We start from the raw sequence: 18,458 nt of genomic DNA, 5'->3' as shown, positions 1-18,458 counted from the left end.
TATCACAAAGAGAGAATAATATACTATATCTTCTGCTTAATAAAATATATGTCGAGCATGTTCTGAAAAAAAAGAGAATAATATAATAATAATAGTATATATACAGCCATCGAAATTGACACTGTTTTTCACATGGTTTTCAGATCGTGAATCAAACTTATTTTTTATGGGCTTGTGGATGACTAATAATAGTATAATAATAGTAGTATGGTGTTGTTTGTGTAGTACTCGTATCGTATGTACTACGGGTTGACAGATACTGCATGTCGATACATTAACCGTGTGTTTGGTTGGAGAGCGGGGTGAGCCGGGTCGGAGCGAACCCGTTTCCGTGGCTGTTTGGTTGGAGGATGGGAGGGTTGGGTTGGCTCCAGAGTGGAATATTCCTCTCAGATGCGGGTTGGACTCGTCCGTCAAAATCTGGCGGACGGAGCCGCTCCAGCCGGGTTGATGTTCACCAAACACTGAATTCCTTCAACCAAACACTGAATGGAGCCGCTCCGTCCCTAATCCTTCAACCAAACACTGAAATGGGTTGGGTCTGTCCCAAAATCGAAGTGCAACCAAACACTCTTTTAGGTTGGCTCCGTCCCCAAAAACTGGGTTGGATCCAACCCAACCCACCCAACCCCAACCAAACACACGGTAATAGACACACCACTTTATTAGAGGTGTTTGTGACTGTTTTATAAACTATAATTTTATCTTTTTTTTCTCAAACAGAGTGAGTGAAACTAAAACTATTTGGCAAGGAAGCTGGAAATCAAAACATAGAGCAGACAGTTCCAAATAACCTCATAATAACATGTTTTGATGTTAATGGATCTTTGACTAAGCGGCGTGCCGAGAACATGCTAAACACAAATATGTTGAAACTTGAAGGATGTCAACCGTATATATCGTACTAACACAACCAGAATATATAATAATAATAATATATTCTGGTTCCATTAGTACTATAAACATGTATGTGTATATATATATCGTACTAAGTAGGGTATAATGGGACCAGAATTTTTTATATATCGTACCAAGTAGTTGTATTATATTTTTATTGGAATCAGAATAATAAAAGTCTTATAAATTGGTATGAAGGGAGTACTGAGTAGTTGCTCCAATAAAATTTTTTCTTTCAAAAAATGGGTCAGTACTGATGGGCTTGTGGGCGACTGAGCTTTGTATGTGGGCCATCACCTTTTTTTTTGAGCAAAATATGGGCCATCAACTAAGAGGAAAGGTGGATCCATCTAGGACTTCGAGGCGTCACGGCCCAGCCCAACAGCCCCCGTTTGGGTAGGTTAGACTGGTAAACTCCACCCTGGTGCAATATATGCTTCTTTTTCTGATTTGATTTAATTTAAATTTAGCGATTTTAGACTCCTCTCGCCATATTGTTTGGCGAGACAAATAAAGACTCACTATTATGCACTGATTTTTAGAGGCACTGTAGATGTGTTTGTACAGACTGCTACTTGTAGCTACTTCTACATGTCTATCTCTAGAAATTAAAGATTTTTTTTTTGCGAGATAGAAATTAAAGATTTCTAGATTGATGAGATGGGATGAAACTTAGCTATCTCAAGAGATTGGTTTTAATAGGTGGGTTAAAAATTCATAAACCAGGCAATAAAAATAGTATTTTTTTAACCTAGCCACCTCATTAAGCACAAATTACCACGTGCGCTTGAGGCCACGAGAGATCTGACTTAGGACCTCAGGCCTCACGTCACGTGTTGCTTTTCTTACCATTGCGCCTCAAATGTAACTGTAATTGATTAGCTGATGCATTCCTTTTGTATTCGCTTTAGTCAATATTGCAAATATTGTAATGCATATTTGAGATTTTCTTTGATTAGTAAATTTTTTGTTAATATAATTTGGTTGGACATTGTTTTTTAATAGAATTTTGCAAATAATATTAAGAAATTTACTTTTTGAAACAATAATATTAAGAAAGTTTATAACAAATTCTCAAAAAAAAAAAGAAAGTAAGTTTATAACAGCCGGTAAGTCTTCAGCAGCAACAGCAGGACTGGCCCAATTATCCTCGCTGCTAATGATGGGCCATGGCATGGTACAGTAGTTCCTATGCTTGTTCACTTGGAGATGCAGGCCCAGTCCAGAACTGGTTGGGTGCCCCGTGCCCGGTGCTTGACTGCTGCTGCTCGAGGCTGGATCCTCCATTCCACGAGTGTCATGTGACAGTGACACATGTCTAGTTATTAAATATCATAAGTCTATAATAATGATTTTATAATTTAGTTGATTATACGTTGGTTCTATATACTTACTACGTGTTATGCCGTTTTTAGATAATGTATACGTTGTGTTTAGATATTTAGTAAAACTAATATGAAACGGAGCAAGTAGAATTTACTGCAACTTTACGACTGGATCCAAGAGTGGAGTTGGGATACGATTCAGGATCGTGATTAGTCACGTGACTATCGCGTGGTACTTTGATTAATGGATCAGGAGGGGCCCCTACGCTACGACACTTGTGCCTGCAGCCTCCTCCTGCACGTTCACCCATCTCTGCTTTGCAGCACTGCTCTGCGCTCACAGAAAAGGCCACTCGATCGAATCCATTCCGAAAAGATGCATATTTAATTTTCTCTGTGGTAGGAAAATAAATACCGTACCTCTATCTATTCCAAATTAATTATAAGATATCTTGGTTTTTTTAATGTATTGTTTTTATTGTATAGCTAGACATATAGAAACGGGCGGAAAAACTCTCTCATTTCCATTCTATATATATATTTTTTAGTGGAAACAGGATCGGATATGGAAAAAAACAGAATAAAAAAATGGATGGGGATATATATATAGAAATACAAAAACAGACAAATACGGATGAAGAGTCAGGAAATTAAGTTAGAATAACATGATCAAAAATTCTCTAGTATACATGAACAGAAGTTAGAATAACATGATAAAAAAATCTCTAGTATACATGAACAGACACACAAGATAATATATACATACGAAGTTAATGGTCCAATATTCACTAGCATGCCATGTGTTAACATGCATAATTGGTGATTATTAGGTTTATGGACATATTAATTTCTAGGCATATCTCACGTAGATAGAGCATAGGATGAAAAAGGGAATAAATACGGATTAATTCTGGATGAAACGGGATTTTGCGGAAACAGGCGGAAAACCCCATCTCCTGTCTGGTAAATACGGAAACGAAATCCCACAAATATGAAAACAGATAGAACAAAATAGAAAACGGAACGAGATTTTTTCGAATGTTTTCAAACTTATCTTGACATAGTGTACCTAAATGCGTAGCAATAACAAATGCTATGAATTTTAAAAAGTTTGTCTTATAATTTAGAATAGAGTAAGTATATAGATAAATAAAATGCATAAAAATATTCCTCTCTTTCCATGCTGCGTTTGTGTGTGTGGAAATAACGCCACCGCCAACTCAAGAGACTCTTTATATTCCTCTTCATAATTTATAAGAATAGGAATAACGTATAAAGATATAGAAAATGTTTTTACTTAAATAATAACTCTCCGTATGATGATTTAGAAATTAATTTTAGAAAGACTTCTAATTAAGATGCCCAAAAGTACGTGACAAACGTATGCATGCATCACAAAAAGTTTGGTGAAATTCCAACAGTAGCACAGCTACGAAGTATACATATTTCGAACAGACATGCACGCTTGCAAGTTGATGGCCGTATATATACACACGCACGTATGTGGGGGGCCTCGAATCAAAACCTGTGGCAGCCTTGTCGCGCATGCATGCATGCATATGACCTACCATGTCTCTCTCATCAAGTACTCTATTCCATCACGCAAGTCAAACACTGGTTGTTATATTAGGCACGAAATTCAAGCACGCTGAGATGGACCCTAGGTAAGGGCTGCACGAAAAATTCGAAGCTCGTTAGCTCGCTCGGCTTGTGGCTAACTTGGCTCGGCTCGACTCGGCTCGTTATCATAATGAGCCAAGATTTTAGGTCGTTAGCTATAACGAGCCAACTCAAGCTAGCTTGCGAGTCAAACGAGCTATAGTTTCAAAAAAAGTCATCATAACTTATATTAATTTTATATTACTTCATATCTTACACTTTACAAATGGTTGATATGTTAGCTCATATAAATACTTTGTTTAACTTAAGACTATTGGATATATTATTTTTGTATTATTATTATTTTTAAGCTTTAGATAAATATAAATATTACATTTTATGTATTTTTTATACCTGGCTCACGAGCTTAACGAGCCCCATTCTAGTTCATAACGAGCCGAGCTAAGCTGGTTCGTTATCCAGCTTTTACCCCTGTCCTTGCATTGCATTGGAGGTTGGGAAGGGCAATTGACTGATCTAGCCCTCGCCTTAGACTCGGGCTGTTTGGATCTTGACCTATAGCTAACGAGTCCATTTATTTTGAGATTTAACTAGTCCATAGCTAGATGTACATTTAGTTTGGGATAATTTTAAATTTTAGAAGTGTATTTATTTGGGAAGGAGGGAGATTAACTCAATATGACACTGGCGGAGCCACCGTTCGGCCACCTCGGGTGGCCGCCGGGCTTGTCGCGAACGTTTAAAAAAGAAAAAAAATTATATCAAAATAGAACTCTATAATTTTCTAGCTAAATATTTTGCTTAATAAAAATTACCTAGGCTCATAAAAGCTTCTGGCTCCGCATATTCAATATGATATAGTATATCAAGATGATAATAATAATAGCCTTGAGTTTGAATATCTCGGCCAGTGAATGAATTAAAATAATTTCTGAGGAAGACCACTCCACACCATTAGGGAGAGGTGCTTAAGTATCAATGCATGAATTGGCCGACTTTAATTTCCATCAGAAAGCTATTGGACTCAACTAGTAACAACCAGTCTTGAGCATCTGCACCTAACACTGATAACTTTGTTGTGGAGTTTCTACATATTACATGCATGCATCCCGGCCGTGTGTGTGTTTCTTTTTTGGATCATTGTGGGTTTGCATGGTTTGGGTGCGTGCTGACATAGGAGTATCCCCATACACGCGACAGATTCCGAAACATCCTCAGATATATAGCAGCAATCCGGTTGCATCGCATCACATCAGCATTCAGCAATCCACTGCGGCGTCCTGCAAAAATGTGGAATTGATGGATGGGTGTCTAGTGGAAAGGCAGCTTTGCAGGGTGTTTCCCTTTTGCTGCGATGGGAAACACGGATCAGATGCCAAACTGTTACTATGCTTGCTTTAAATTAGTAGTTTATTTATTTATTTATTTATACTACTAGTCGGTGATCACGTCCTGACGTTCACACTGATGCCTTGCCTAATTAATCTCGCAATGATTTGGATGGATCAGTGCTGTCTCCGATCCTCGCACTGACAGTACGTGCTCATGTATGTAACCTGGGTTCAGTGCATGATTAGACAGGCCGCTTTCGGCAGTTAAGCTCCTTGTTGCTAATCTGACACACGACCGGTATGTTTTGCTTTTTTTTTTAAAAAAAAAGCAACTAGCTAGCAAGAATTTTACCGAGCAAATATTAATAAAGAAGATGCGACATATATAACTACAAACGACAAGACCCAAACAGCAACAGAACTTTCACTCAAACAGTGGTGGAACCACAAACTTTTAGGAGCATCAACAATCTTTGTTATGAAAAATATTTTTCTAAAAATTACAGCCAAAGGTCAACGAAGACTAAACAACTATCTCAACAACACACAACACACCAACAAAACCATCTTGGCATAGACAAACAAACACTAGTCTGCATGTCGCAACAACGGCAAAGAAGAGGATGATGTTCTTTTAGTGATGTCTCCCCTCCAAGGAGGGGAACTCAAATCCCGACAAAACCATCTGAAACCTGACATATAAATTTTTCAATCTAAAACCTAAAAGGGGAGGAAGACTTTACAACAATGTCCCCAATAAGGAACATGGCGCCAAAGGCACGACCTTTTCTAGCCTTTGCTAGGGAGATAAGGGCCTTCGCCCGACAGTCACATCCTACGTTGGTTTTTGAATGATACGACTGACCTACTTAGATAGTGAGGTTCGAGTCTCCCGTCGAGTACACATACGTGATTCTTTCAATGTTGTCGATAATATGCCTGTATAGACAACAAGACACTTGTGGTGTGATATTAATCTCGACACCTAGCTAATTAAGCTCGATCGGTTAGATTTTCACTATGGTATAACTTAGACTTACCTACTTAGATAGTGGGGTTCAAGAACCTCCTTGTCGAGTAGGTTAACACAAATTCTTTCAATACTTTCAATAATACGTCGACATTGACAACAAGACACTTGCAGTGCAATCATCAGTCTCAACACCGAATCCCCTTCACATGGGTTGTGTACGCATGCAATGCATGTGCAAGTAATAAACTTCAGCTTCCTCAGGCTCAGGGGTCGTCTACATTGCGTCTTAGGGGAAAACAAGTTGCTGCATTTTTACGTCTCTCTTACCGTGGCATTGGCCATTGGATCCCCGGGGATCCGTAGCTGACCGTAGCACGTACGTACCGTCGTAGTAACGGCAAGTCGGCAACGGCTCGATCTTGCGAGGTTATTCATTCCGACCAATTTAATGGCTGCTCTAGCTAGTCATACGTAATTAACACACGTAATAACTACACATTGATACCACGACGACGTAGCTCCCCTGTGTGATGACTGACCGGTACAACACCGTGCAATACAATACGACGATACGTAATAGAGTTCAAATTTCAAAAATACTGTACTGTACGTTCAGGTACAGCTAGCAGGCATATGCAGTAGCATACGTACATTAATCGTTTATCCTTTTCTTTTTCTTTTTGCAATTGCATGTGGGTCGCAACGGCACAGTAAAATTTCGATATGTTTATTTACTTACTACGAACATATACATATATAATTATAAATACGGGTGCATACATCTTGCATGTCAGCTTCATATATTAGCCATAGTAAAATTGACATTTAGCGTCAATAATGTCCCTTAAAACAGGTTATAATAAGCCACTCACCCACTTGATTATCACGGAAAACTAGACGAGTACACTCATGAGCCTATTACATTTCCGACTGGCGACTAATGAAGAGCAAATCAAAAAGCATGCCAAATTTGTTCACTAGAGTTTTTTAGTTGAATTTGTCAACTATTCAATAATACTTTTAATCATAACTTATTAGCTAAACGAACAGTCAAACATATGCAAAGTGGTACCTACCGACCAGTCGATGCATGCTGTACTTGTATTATACGGATCGTAGTGTACATGCATGCATCATTGCCATTGGGAGTTCGAATTTTGAGATGAAACGCAGTACCAATACTAGTAGTCCGTACTTTGCAGTGAAAGTTACCGCGCGGTTCCTGCATATGCGTTCGCTCTCAGGTGAAACTCATGCCATGCAAAGCTGACAATACGCCTGCCACAGCTAAATATGGCCGTCGCGTCGTCGGCGATGTGACGGCGTCGGCTTTCGCTGTTTTGCAAGTGCCGCCGTCAGTGAAACCGTGTGCTGTTTTGCAAGCGTGTCAGCATGCATGTGGTAACTTTGTGCGTGAAAGCAACTGATATGATTTCGATCGGTTTAACTCATCATGCGTGTCTCCATAAACAACCGTTGTTTTTTCCGAGAAACGACTTAACTAAATATATAAAAATATTAATTGATATAAAGTTAATATTATTAGATAGATTTTATAATAAATTTATATAGAGGTACCGTATTTTCTAATAATCCAGTTAAACTTATGGTATTTAGAGACAAAGAGAGTAGAAGGCAGTTTGATCGGTCGGTTATATCCTCCTTGTTTTAAATTGAGGAAAAGATATACTTACATTCCTAAATTGTTGTCTAGCTCTATCTCAAACTCCAAACTAGACCTCCCTTAGATTATCTATCCGCTCTGGTTAGTAGTGACTTTGAAGATGATTTCATATTTTTTTAGTTCCAAAGCAAATCTATTAAACATCTAATAAATATTTAAATCACAAAAATTCTCTAAGGTTATTATAATTATAATAAAAAAGTTAGAGACACGAGAAACCCAAGTGACATTTAGAGCTCATAAATATGGTGTATCTCTCTAAGCTTCAAAACAGATTTAGCTCTAGAAAATAAGGAGAAATGTTTAGAAACCTCTAAAAATCCAAAATATTTTAATTATTTTCTAGTATTTTGAAAATTTACAAGAAAAATATGAGACACAACTAACATGAATGCAACATACATTAATGCCAGGTGTATCTCATGTTTTCTTGTGGAAAATTTTCACAATTAGACCGTGATTATAATTTGTTAGGAATTTTCTAGATTTCATTGTATTTTTAGAGCTAAATCTATTTTTTGGAAGCTTCTAGCGATATTTGCAAGAGGTTTGGATATTTTATTTGGGTTTCACATGTTCCAATCGATCTCTAGAAGTGTCCGATGAACTTTTAGAAGCTTGAAGGTTTTCTTGTGATTTTGAAACCTTATTAGATGTTTATTGCAATTAATTTTGAAATAAAGACTATGAAACCACCTTGAAACACAACCTCTAACCGGGGCAAGAAGGTGATCTATGTAAGTTGTCCGGTTTAAGAGTGTGAGAAGGATCGAAGACCTGTGCTTTGACGATAGTTTAAAGAGATGAAATTAATTTTCCTCTTTTCTATTTCTTGAAAGGCAAAGAGATGAAAAACAAAGTATTTGGCCATGTTTGCTTTATTTTCTGAGCAAGCCATGCCAAATAATATATGCAGGCACACTGCCCGCCGCACACTTGGCGAGCCGCGACAGTTTCATTAGCAAAGTAGTAAAGCAAGTTGGGGCATGCCCAAGCACAGCCGTAAACCATATGTATCCCTCAATGGCTACAACATGCCGAAATTGTGCGTTTCTTGTTTTGGCCGCGGCCCAAACATACGTTTATAGCACTATAAGCAAACACCTAGATGTCAAAAGATATAGACCTTGTTTAGTTCCGAAAAGTGAAAAGTTTTTGGTACTGTAGCAATTTCGTTTGTTTGTCACAAATATTATCCAATTATGGACTAACTAGGATCAAAAGATTTGTCCCGTGATTTACAGCTAAACTGTGTAGTTAGTTTTTGTTTTTGTCTATATTTAATGTTTCATGCATGTGCCACAAGATTCGATGTGACGGCAAATCTTGAAAACTTTTTAGTTTTCAGGGTGAACTAAACAAGGCCTATATCTCTCCGTCCAAAAAGAATGAATCTAGACAAATTTTCTCGGTTCACCTATATTTTTTTTTTTTGGAATGGAGGAAGTATAGTGGAATACCTCGAATGATTTACATCCACTCCAATGATGTTTATTTCGTGAGAAACTATGCATTTTTTGCCCATACTCATTCCGTCTTAACAAAGTGTAATTCTAGGTATGAATCTAGATAAGTGCTCTTTTTGAACGGAGTGCGTGTACTAAAGTTTAGTAATTTGCAAGATTAAATTATTGATGTAACACAATATTACAAAAAAAACCTCTACTTATTTGTGAGTTGTGACTAGTACATGCCCAAATAGTCAATACCTTGATTTTTTTTGTCCACGGAGAAGGGGAAGAGGAAGGACCAGTTAACATCTCCCTTTTCACACTGATTGATAAAAAGCACTCAATTTCTTTCGCGCTCCTTTAGTTTGATCGAAACGTAACATAAACCGCTACTTTGCGTCATATCATGCGCCCATGCTCTCAAAAAAACTCGAAAACTCTTCTGCCTCACTGCAGGAACGTGACAAACTCTAGTTTTTTTTTTCTGTGCCTGGAACAAACCCTGAAGGCACTGAAGCCGATGTGGGTCCAGCTGCCAGTGGATGTGTTGTGTGTGTGTGAGGGCAACAGATCTGACGGACAGGCGTTCATTAGCCTGACAAAGCCAGAGGAGCTGCCTGAGCTCCCGCTGTTGCTACAGGATCCATATCCATCATGTAGGAGCATGCATTGCATGATGGCTGATGGAGTGGGCAAGTGAACTCAGCTGCTGACACTGAAGTGGGTCACTCTCACTAGCTCTCAAGTCTCAACACCTTCACAAATTTCCTCCTCTCTCCCCACCAGAAAACAAAGAAAAAAAATAATCCCAGCTTTTCCTCAAAAGCTGCTAGCTTTTGCCCCAATTCATATCTATTTTCTTGAAAAAAATACTGCCCCAAGGCAAATGGTGGAGCTCACCAATCCACCACCGGAAGAGCATTGTTTTTCTACTCCTTTTGATCACTCCTCATATTCCACTCCCACTCCCACTGCCACTGCCTCCACCACCACCACCAGTAGCAGTAGCCAACATGATGAGAAAAATATATGCAGGGCATTTCACTTTGGTTTCCCTCTCCTACGAAAAAGATGCTGCTTTTATAGGGGTGGCCCCCTTTTGTTGTTCTATCTATGCCAGGGTCCAATGCAGATCGAAAATGTTACCACTCCAGGTTTGAAGCAGTTTTTGTGCAGATTTCGGTACAAAGAGGGCGGCAATTATTGGGTCCTCTGTTTCGAGCATGTCTGCCTTCTTCCGTTCCATGGATAGGCATAGGCATAAGCTGCCGCCACTTCCTCAAAACATGGCTCAAGGGAAGGGACCCTCTGTTCAGATCACTGGACTGATCACCTACTTGATCAGTTTATACACTGTGTGCGTTTCAATGGCACCCACACTGTTTACCTCTGAATCTCTGATAAAAATGCCACCTCTCTCTAATCAAATCTCTATAGACATGTAAAATCAGACCAGTTCTAAGTTCTACCCCCCTGGTTCATGTCCACCTTTTGTTTTTGGATACTTTACCTGCAATAGACAATGTCAACTTGAGCATCCACTTGGCTCACGCTGAGCTGAATTTTGACAGCTTCATCTACAAGCTTGCCCCACCAAACCATTGTCAAAGCAAGCACATGAATGGAGCAAGGAAAGGTGAAAATGCCAAGCTAAAATCTACTACATACAATTCATCAGAGAGCAAGAGCACTCGAACTCGGTGATCAATTAATCCCTCTTATGCGCCGAATTACTGTTACAAACACCAAGATTACAACATGGGGGACTGGACATACAGGAATCATCATCCCAGAGCTCACGAGAGGGAGGGAAGAGGGGGAGGAGCAAATCATCCACAGATCAGGTTGGCCTCCAACTTGAGGAGCGCCGCGATTAGCAGCGAGCAGCAGAGCATACCGAGCAAGAGCGAGCCAGCCAGCCTAGAGGAAGGGGAGGGGGAAGCCAGGAAACGGTCACGGACTCACGGCCGGCCCGTCGGCGACTGCACGGGGAAGAGCGGGAGCAGCCTGGGAGGCGGCTGCAGGTCGCCGCCGGCGCCGGCATTGCCGCGAGGGGACGGGTGGAGGTAGAACCCCTTCTCGGCGATGGCGCGGTCCTCGGCGGCGGCGGCCTCCTCGGACCCAGGCAGCGGCGGCAGCGGCGTGACGGGGCTCCCGAGCGCCAGCGACGGGAAGTCCAGCATGCTGGGCGACAGCACCTCGAGCCCGCGCGGCGAGAACCCGCGCGGGGAGAAGCCTCCGGCGGAGCCGCCGGCGGCGAAGGCGGCGGCGGCCGGGAGCAGGGGGCAGAGCATCTTGAGGCTCTTCATGCTGCTCCGCCGCTCGTAGAGCTTGAAAGCCGGCTTCTTGGGCCCCGGGGGCGCGGGCGCCGGCTTCTGCGGGGCCGGCGGCGACGCCTGCGCCCCACCTGACGCCGCGGCCGCCGCGGTCTCCGGCGTGCCGGTGAGGATCTGGACCACCTGCTTGAAGGAGGTGGTGTCGGCCTGGACGAACGTGGTGGGGAAGGGGTTGGACGGGTCCGCCGACGCCTGCGGCAGCGGCACCGGCAGCGGAATCGCCATCGGCACCGGCGAGGGCGGCACGGGGCGCTCCCGGGCGGTGGTGGCGGCGCCGGCGTCCATGAGAAAAATGTCGCCTTTGGCAGGCTTTGGCTTGGCTGGCTTCTCTTGGGAGTGAGGAAGACAGGGTGAGAGAGAGACAGGGGGGTTTTATGGGCTTTTCGGGGAGTGGAATTTTTGGAGCTTTGGGATCTGGAATTTCAACTGCTTGGGGGTGATGAGATGAGTGCTTGGCTGCTTGCTGTGCTCTTCTTGCTTCTTCTTTTCTTTTTTTTTAAAAAGAAAATGCTGCTTGCTTTGTTTCAGCTTCACAGCCTGCCTGCCTGCCTGGAATATATGAAAATATTGTGCTCACTGTGTGATTCTGTGTGTGTGGTGTGGCCACAGGCTCAGATCTGACTTCTGTAGATGCAAACACACAGAGCGCTCGAGACCTGTACCAGTAGGTCAATTTGTGCACGATGCTCATTTGTTTTTTTAAAGAAAAGAAAAGGAAAGGAAAGGAAAGAAGTTGTGCACGGTCGATGCCTGACGACGCTGCAGGTGAGCTGGATGGATGTGTTTTTGAATTTCATGTAGATTCTGTCCTCCTTTTGTAACCATACATTTGATGGAGATTCCGTCCTCCTTTTGAACAAGATGACGACCGCACTGCTTCCGTGGATGTGCCAATGTGATGTACACGTACTTGTAAAAGCGAGGAGTGTATTGCCTGTTACTCCACTTTGCGTTGGTACGTGCTGAAAGGGAAGCTGTACAGGTTTTTTGAATGGATCGATGTACTCCGTTTCTAGGCTTTGCCTTTCTGACTATCTTTCACTTTGAGTTACTCTATTTGTGGAGATATTTCTTATCTTAGGCCTTGTTTAGTTCACCCCGAAATTCAAAAAGTTTTCAAGATTCTCCGTCACATCGAATCTTGCGGCACATGCATGAAGCATTAAATATAGACGAAAATAAAAACTAATTACACAGTTTGTCTGTAAATCGCGAGATGAATCTTTTGATCCTAGTTAATTCATGATTAGACAATATTTATCAAATAAAAACGAAAGTGCTACAGTAGCGAAATCCGAAATTTTTTCGGAACTAAACAAGGCCTTAGCTTGTGTTCTAGTTTGAGACCTACATTTTGGGGAAAAAAATATAGTGTGTGTTTTTCTATTGTGAAAGGGGGTCGGGATGCATTTTGTACGAGCCACATGCAGACCTAAAGAAGTATAGTGTTAATCAACAAAAAGAAGTTAGAAGTTTTGTAAAAAAAAGTTTGCTTATTACAACGTCGCTACTTATTTGGTGTGTCCTTTTTTAAAAAGACTTGTTTAGTTTGTTCTAGTAATAATTTCACACAGGGGCGGACCAAGCACTGGGGCAGTCCAGGCCATAGCCCTAGTCGTGGCCCATGTAATAAGAGAAGCACGTCTTCAATTTTTGGCCCATCAAGTAGCCCTAGAAACGAGTAGGGCAATAGCCATCGACGCTCACCTTGTTCTCCATGCCTTCGTCGACCGTAGCTCGTGTAATCGCGAGATTCACGAGTCACGGCCGCCACCATCATCCACACGGACATGCCCCACGCTGCACTGCATTGCCCCTTTGTCGGTCTATCGTCCACGCCTAGCCAGCAGCCCCACCTGGCCTCTCGCCTCTAACCCTCTGGCTCCACCTCCACGGGCTCTCTTCTTGCTCCGCGGTAGCACGGTGCCTTCTTCAACCGGGCGCTAGCCACCCGCCCGCCGCCGACTCCTCATTCCTTCGTTGCAGGCGAGTAGCGGGCAGAACAGGTGAGCAAGCTTCTCTTGTTAGGCGTACCCAATTATTGAGATGCATTACGTGTTTACATCCATGGAATTCCTATGCCAACAATGACCGTGAGATCGATATTAATTGAACTTGCTCAGATTTATGATGTTAATTTCTTCCAATATGATCATGATCGACTTCCACAACAAATCGATAACTTCATTACTGATGTGAGAGCTGATCCTTCTTTTGCAAATTGTACTAACCTTGGTGAACTTGCTATAAAGATGATCCTTCTTTTGGTGATCCTTCTTTTCCATATTTTGTAGATATCTTCTAATATATCCATTATGTTGCTCCAAAAACAAAGTAGCAGCCATAATAAGAATATCAAAGTGACTGAGGAAACAAAAATCAAAATATGTTTTAAGAAATGCAAATACCTCTAGTCCATTCCAAACCAAATGAGAGGCTTTTTTATGCCCAAAGTCTCCCAAAAAGGATATACAACTTTTGTACAACTCAAGATAAACAAGACAATGTGAAATAGCGATTCTGTATAGATAGTTTTAACAAAAAACCACACCATTCTACAACAATATAGAAGTCACAATTTGTGCTCCTTGAGGAGCTTCCAAACTTTTTGAACTTTTAGAGTCCTCTGCTTCAAAGTTTTCAGTAGTAAAGTGTCCAATTTCCTACAGTATTTTAACTGACCAATAGTCTAGCATTTACATCCAATCCAAAGCTTCCTCTTGGTTCTATGCTCATCGACATCAAGAACATAATAGGAGGCCGCACCATCCTAAGAGGTACATGTTGTTCAGATGATGTGGTTTTTGTTTGTTGGAGAAGAGAATACATTGTGTATGAGCTGCATGCAGATGCAAGGAAGCATATCACTAACAACAAAAAAATGACATGTGTAGCTTACCTTAGATTAGAAGTTCTAGAGAAAAATGATGTTTCCTTATTATAGTGTCACCATTTGTTTGTTATGCCCTTTTAAAAAAGAATTGTTTAGTTTTTAGCAATACTTTTCTTAGTGCTCTTGGTCATTCTTCTCCACCTGCTTAATCGAAAGCCCTATCAATCATGCACACATGAGAACAGCTGTTGAAGCCAAAATCAAACAAATAAGATGTGAAACTGAAACCAAACTAGAAGTCAAAGCCATAAAAATGTGACTTCTCCTGTGTCTTCATTGTTTTGATTATGAGCCACATGCGGACCTAAGGAAGCATAGTGTTGATGACCAAAATTGAGGTAGATGTTTTCTAGAAAAATATTATAGAGGAGATTGATAGAGAAAAAAGAACTTGCTTGAAAGATGCAACTGTCACTCTTGAGTTAACGTGAACTGAAAGGGTTGAAGATTCCATGTTTTATAGACATTTTCCAATATTTCCATTATCTTGCTCTAAAAATAAAGTAGCAATCATAATAAATATAAAAGTGAGTGAGAAAATAGAAACCTAAATAAAATTTAATGAATTCAAATATCTAAAGCCCATTCCTACCAAATAAGAGGAATTTTTAGCTCAAAGTCTCCGAACAAGTATATATAACGTTTATACAACTCAAAAACAACAAGATAATGCGAAACTAGGATTCTAAATAGATAGTTTTAATAAGTGACCACACCATTCTATGACAACATGGATATCACATTTTGTGCTCCTTAAGGATCTTCCAAACTTTTTGAACTCTTAGAATCATCCAAAATTTTTAGTAGTCAAATATCCAATTTCCTACTGTATTTTAACTCACTACTAGTCTAGCATTTCCATCCAATCTAAATCTTCATCTTGGTTCTACGCTCATCTACCTCAAAAGCATAATAGTAGGTTGCACTATCCTAAGAGGTACATGTTGTTCATGTGATGTGTTCTTTGGTTTTCGGGGAGGAGAAGAATATATTGTGTATGAGCCGCATGCAGATGCAAAGAAATATATCATTGACATCAAAAATTGACATGTGTAACTTGCCTTGGATTATAAGTTTTTTAGAAAAAATGAATTTCCCTTAGTACAATGTCGCCAAACGAGAGGCTTTTTATGCCCAAAGTCTACCAACAAGGATATACATGGCTTTTGTACACCTTATACTCAACAAGATCATGTGAAACATTGATTCTAAATAGACAATTTTAACAGAAAATCACACCATTATTTGACAACATAAAAATCACAATTTGTGCTCCTTTAGGAGCTTCCAAACTTTTAGAATCATCCATTGCTTCAAAGTTTTCAAAGTCAAGTGTCCAATTTCCTACTCTATTTTAACTTATATGTAGTCTAGCATTTCCATCCAATCCAAACCTTCCTCTTGGTTCTATACTCATTGACATCAAGAGCATAATAGGAGGCCACACCATCCTAAGAGGTACGTGTTGTTCATACGATGTGTTTTTTGTTTGGGGGGAGAGAAGAATACATTGTGTATGAGCCGCATGCAGATGCAAAAAAGCATATCATTGACAACCAAAATTGGTGTTTGTAGCTTGCCTTGGATTAGAAGTTTTTTAGGGGAAAATGATGTTTCCTTATTACATTGTCACCACTTGTTTGTTGTGCCCTTTTAAAAAAAGAATTGTTTATTTTTAGCAATACTTACAAACTTACATCTCCTATAGTAGAGCTCTTGTTGGCACTTTTTGACCTACTTAAACAAAATCTCTATCAATCATGCTCACAAGAGAATGACTTTTGAATCCATAATCACACAAAAAAACATGAAACTAAAGCCAAACTAGAAGTCAAAGCCATAAAATATGACTTATCCCATCTTCATTGTTTTGTGTATGGACCGCATGCAGACCTAAGGAAGCATTAAATTGATGAGAAAAGTGGAGTTAGATGTTTTCTAAAAAAATATTGTAGAAAAGATTGGTAGAGAAAAAAAGAACTTATCTAAAAGATAGCATTGTCAACCTTGAGGTAACGTGAATTGAAAGGGTTGAGGCTTCCATATTTTATAGATGCTTTTTCAATATTTCCATTATCCTACTTTACAAACAAAATAGCAAACATAATAATATAAAACTGAGTGAGGAAATGGAATCCTAAATAAATTTTAACGAATGCAAATACCTGAGGTCCATTCGTATTCAAATGAGAGGCTTTTTTACACCCAAAGTCTCCCAACAAGGATATACACCTTTTGCATACCTCTGACTCAACAAGATCATGTGAAATACTGATTCTAGATAGATAGTTTTAACAAAACGCACCATTCTTTGACAACATAAAAGTCACAACTTGTTCTCCTTGAGGAGCATCCGAACTTTTTAAAATTTTTGAATCATTTTTTGCTTCAAAGTTTTCAGCAGTCAAGTGTCTAATTTCCTATTATATTCTAACTGTCTAGTAGTCTAGAATTTTCATCTAATCCAAATCTTCCTCTTGGTTCTACGCTCATATACCTCAAGAACATGCATAATAGGAGGTTACACCATCTTAAGAGGTACATGTTGTTCATAATATGTGTTCTTTGTTTGTGGGGAGAAGAAGAATACATTGTGTATGAGCCGCATGCAGACGCAAAAAAGTAAATCATTAACATCCAAAATTGGCATGTGTAACTTGCCTTGGATTAGAAGTTTTTGAGAAAAAAAAAGATATTTTCTTATTACAATGTCGCCAAATGAGATACTTTTTATGCCTAAAGTCTCCCAACAAGGATATACACCTTTTGTACTCTTCAGACTCATCAAGATTATGTGAGACACTAATTCTGAATAAAAAGTTTTAACAAAAGACCACACCATTATTCGACAACATAGAAGTCACAATTTGTGTTCCTCGAGGAGCTTCCAATTTTTTTGAACTTTTAGAACCATCCTTTGCTTCAAAGTTTTTAGCAGTCAAATGTTCAATTTCCTATTGTATTTTAACTGACTAGTAATTTAACAGTTCCATCCAATCCAAAGTTTTCTCTTAGTTGTGCGCTCATCGACATCAAGAACATAATTTTCTTCAAAAAAAGACATCAAGAACATAATAGGAGACTGTACTATCCTAAGAGGAACGCGTAGTTCATACAATATGTTTTTCGTTTGGGGGAAGAAAAATGCATTGTGTATGAGCCGCATGCAAACACACAGAAGCATATCATTGACAACTAAAATTTGCGTGTGTAGCTTGCTATTTGAATTAGAAGTTTTTGAGAAAAAAAAGATGTTTTCTTATTACAATGTCACCAAAGTAGATGCTTTTTACACCTAATGTCTCCCAACAAGGATATACACCTTTTGTGCGCCTCAAACTCAATAAGATCATGTGAAACACTAAATCTGAATACAAAGTTTTAACAAAAGACCACAACATTCTTTGATAACATAGAAGTAACAATTTGTACTCCTTGAGGAGCATCCAAACTTTTTGAACTTTTTGAACCATCCTTCGCTTCAAAATTTTCAACAGCCAAGGTCTAATTTCCTATTGTATTTTAACTGACCAGTAGTCTAGCATTTCCATTCGATCCAAATCTTCCTAAGCAAAGTAGCAACCATAATAAGAATAGAAATTGAGTGAGGAAACAGAAACCTAAATAAATTTTAATGAATGTAGATTCCTAAAGTCCATTGAGAGGCTTTTTATATGCCCAAAGTCTTGCAACAAGGATATACACCTTTTGTACACCTTAGACTCAACAAGATCATGTGAAAACACTGATTATGGATCGATAGTTCTAACAAAAGACCACAACATTGTTTGACAACATAGAAGTCACAATTTGTGCTCCTCAACAGATTCCACACTTTTTGAACTTTTTAGGGTTATCCTTTGCTTTAAATTTTTTTGGTAGTCAAGTGTCCTATTTTCTATTTCATTTGAACTAACCAACAATCTAGCATTTTCATATAATCCAAAG

General features: G+C 39.6%; 1 protein-coding gene across 1 annotated transcript; it reads right to left on the bottom strand.

Moving 5' to 3' along the window:
• LOC8080513 (VQ motif-containing protein 4) lies at positions 10,933-12,148 on the bottom strand. The gene has a single exon (XM_002454944.2). It carries the CDS (start codon positions 11,900-11,902, stop codon positions 11,243-11,245), a length of 660 nt encoding a protein of 219 aa, XP_002454989.1. The 5' UTR covers positions 11,903-12,148; the 3' UTR covers positions 10,933-11,242.

This window comes from Sorghum bicolor, chromosome 3 (genome assembly GCF_000003195.3).
Source record: "Sorghum bicolor cultivar BTx623 chromosome 3, Sorghum_bicolor_NCBIv3, whole genome shotgun sequence".
In the NCBI taxonomy this organism is placed as follows: Eukaryota; Viridiplantae; Streptophyta; class Magnoliopsida; order Poales; family Poaceae; genus Sorghum; species Sorghum bicolor.
The sequence above is the reverse complement of the archived record's forward strand: the minus strand, read 5'-3'. Positions and strand labels throughout refer to the sequence as shown.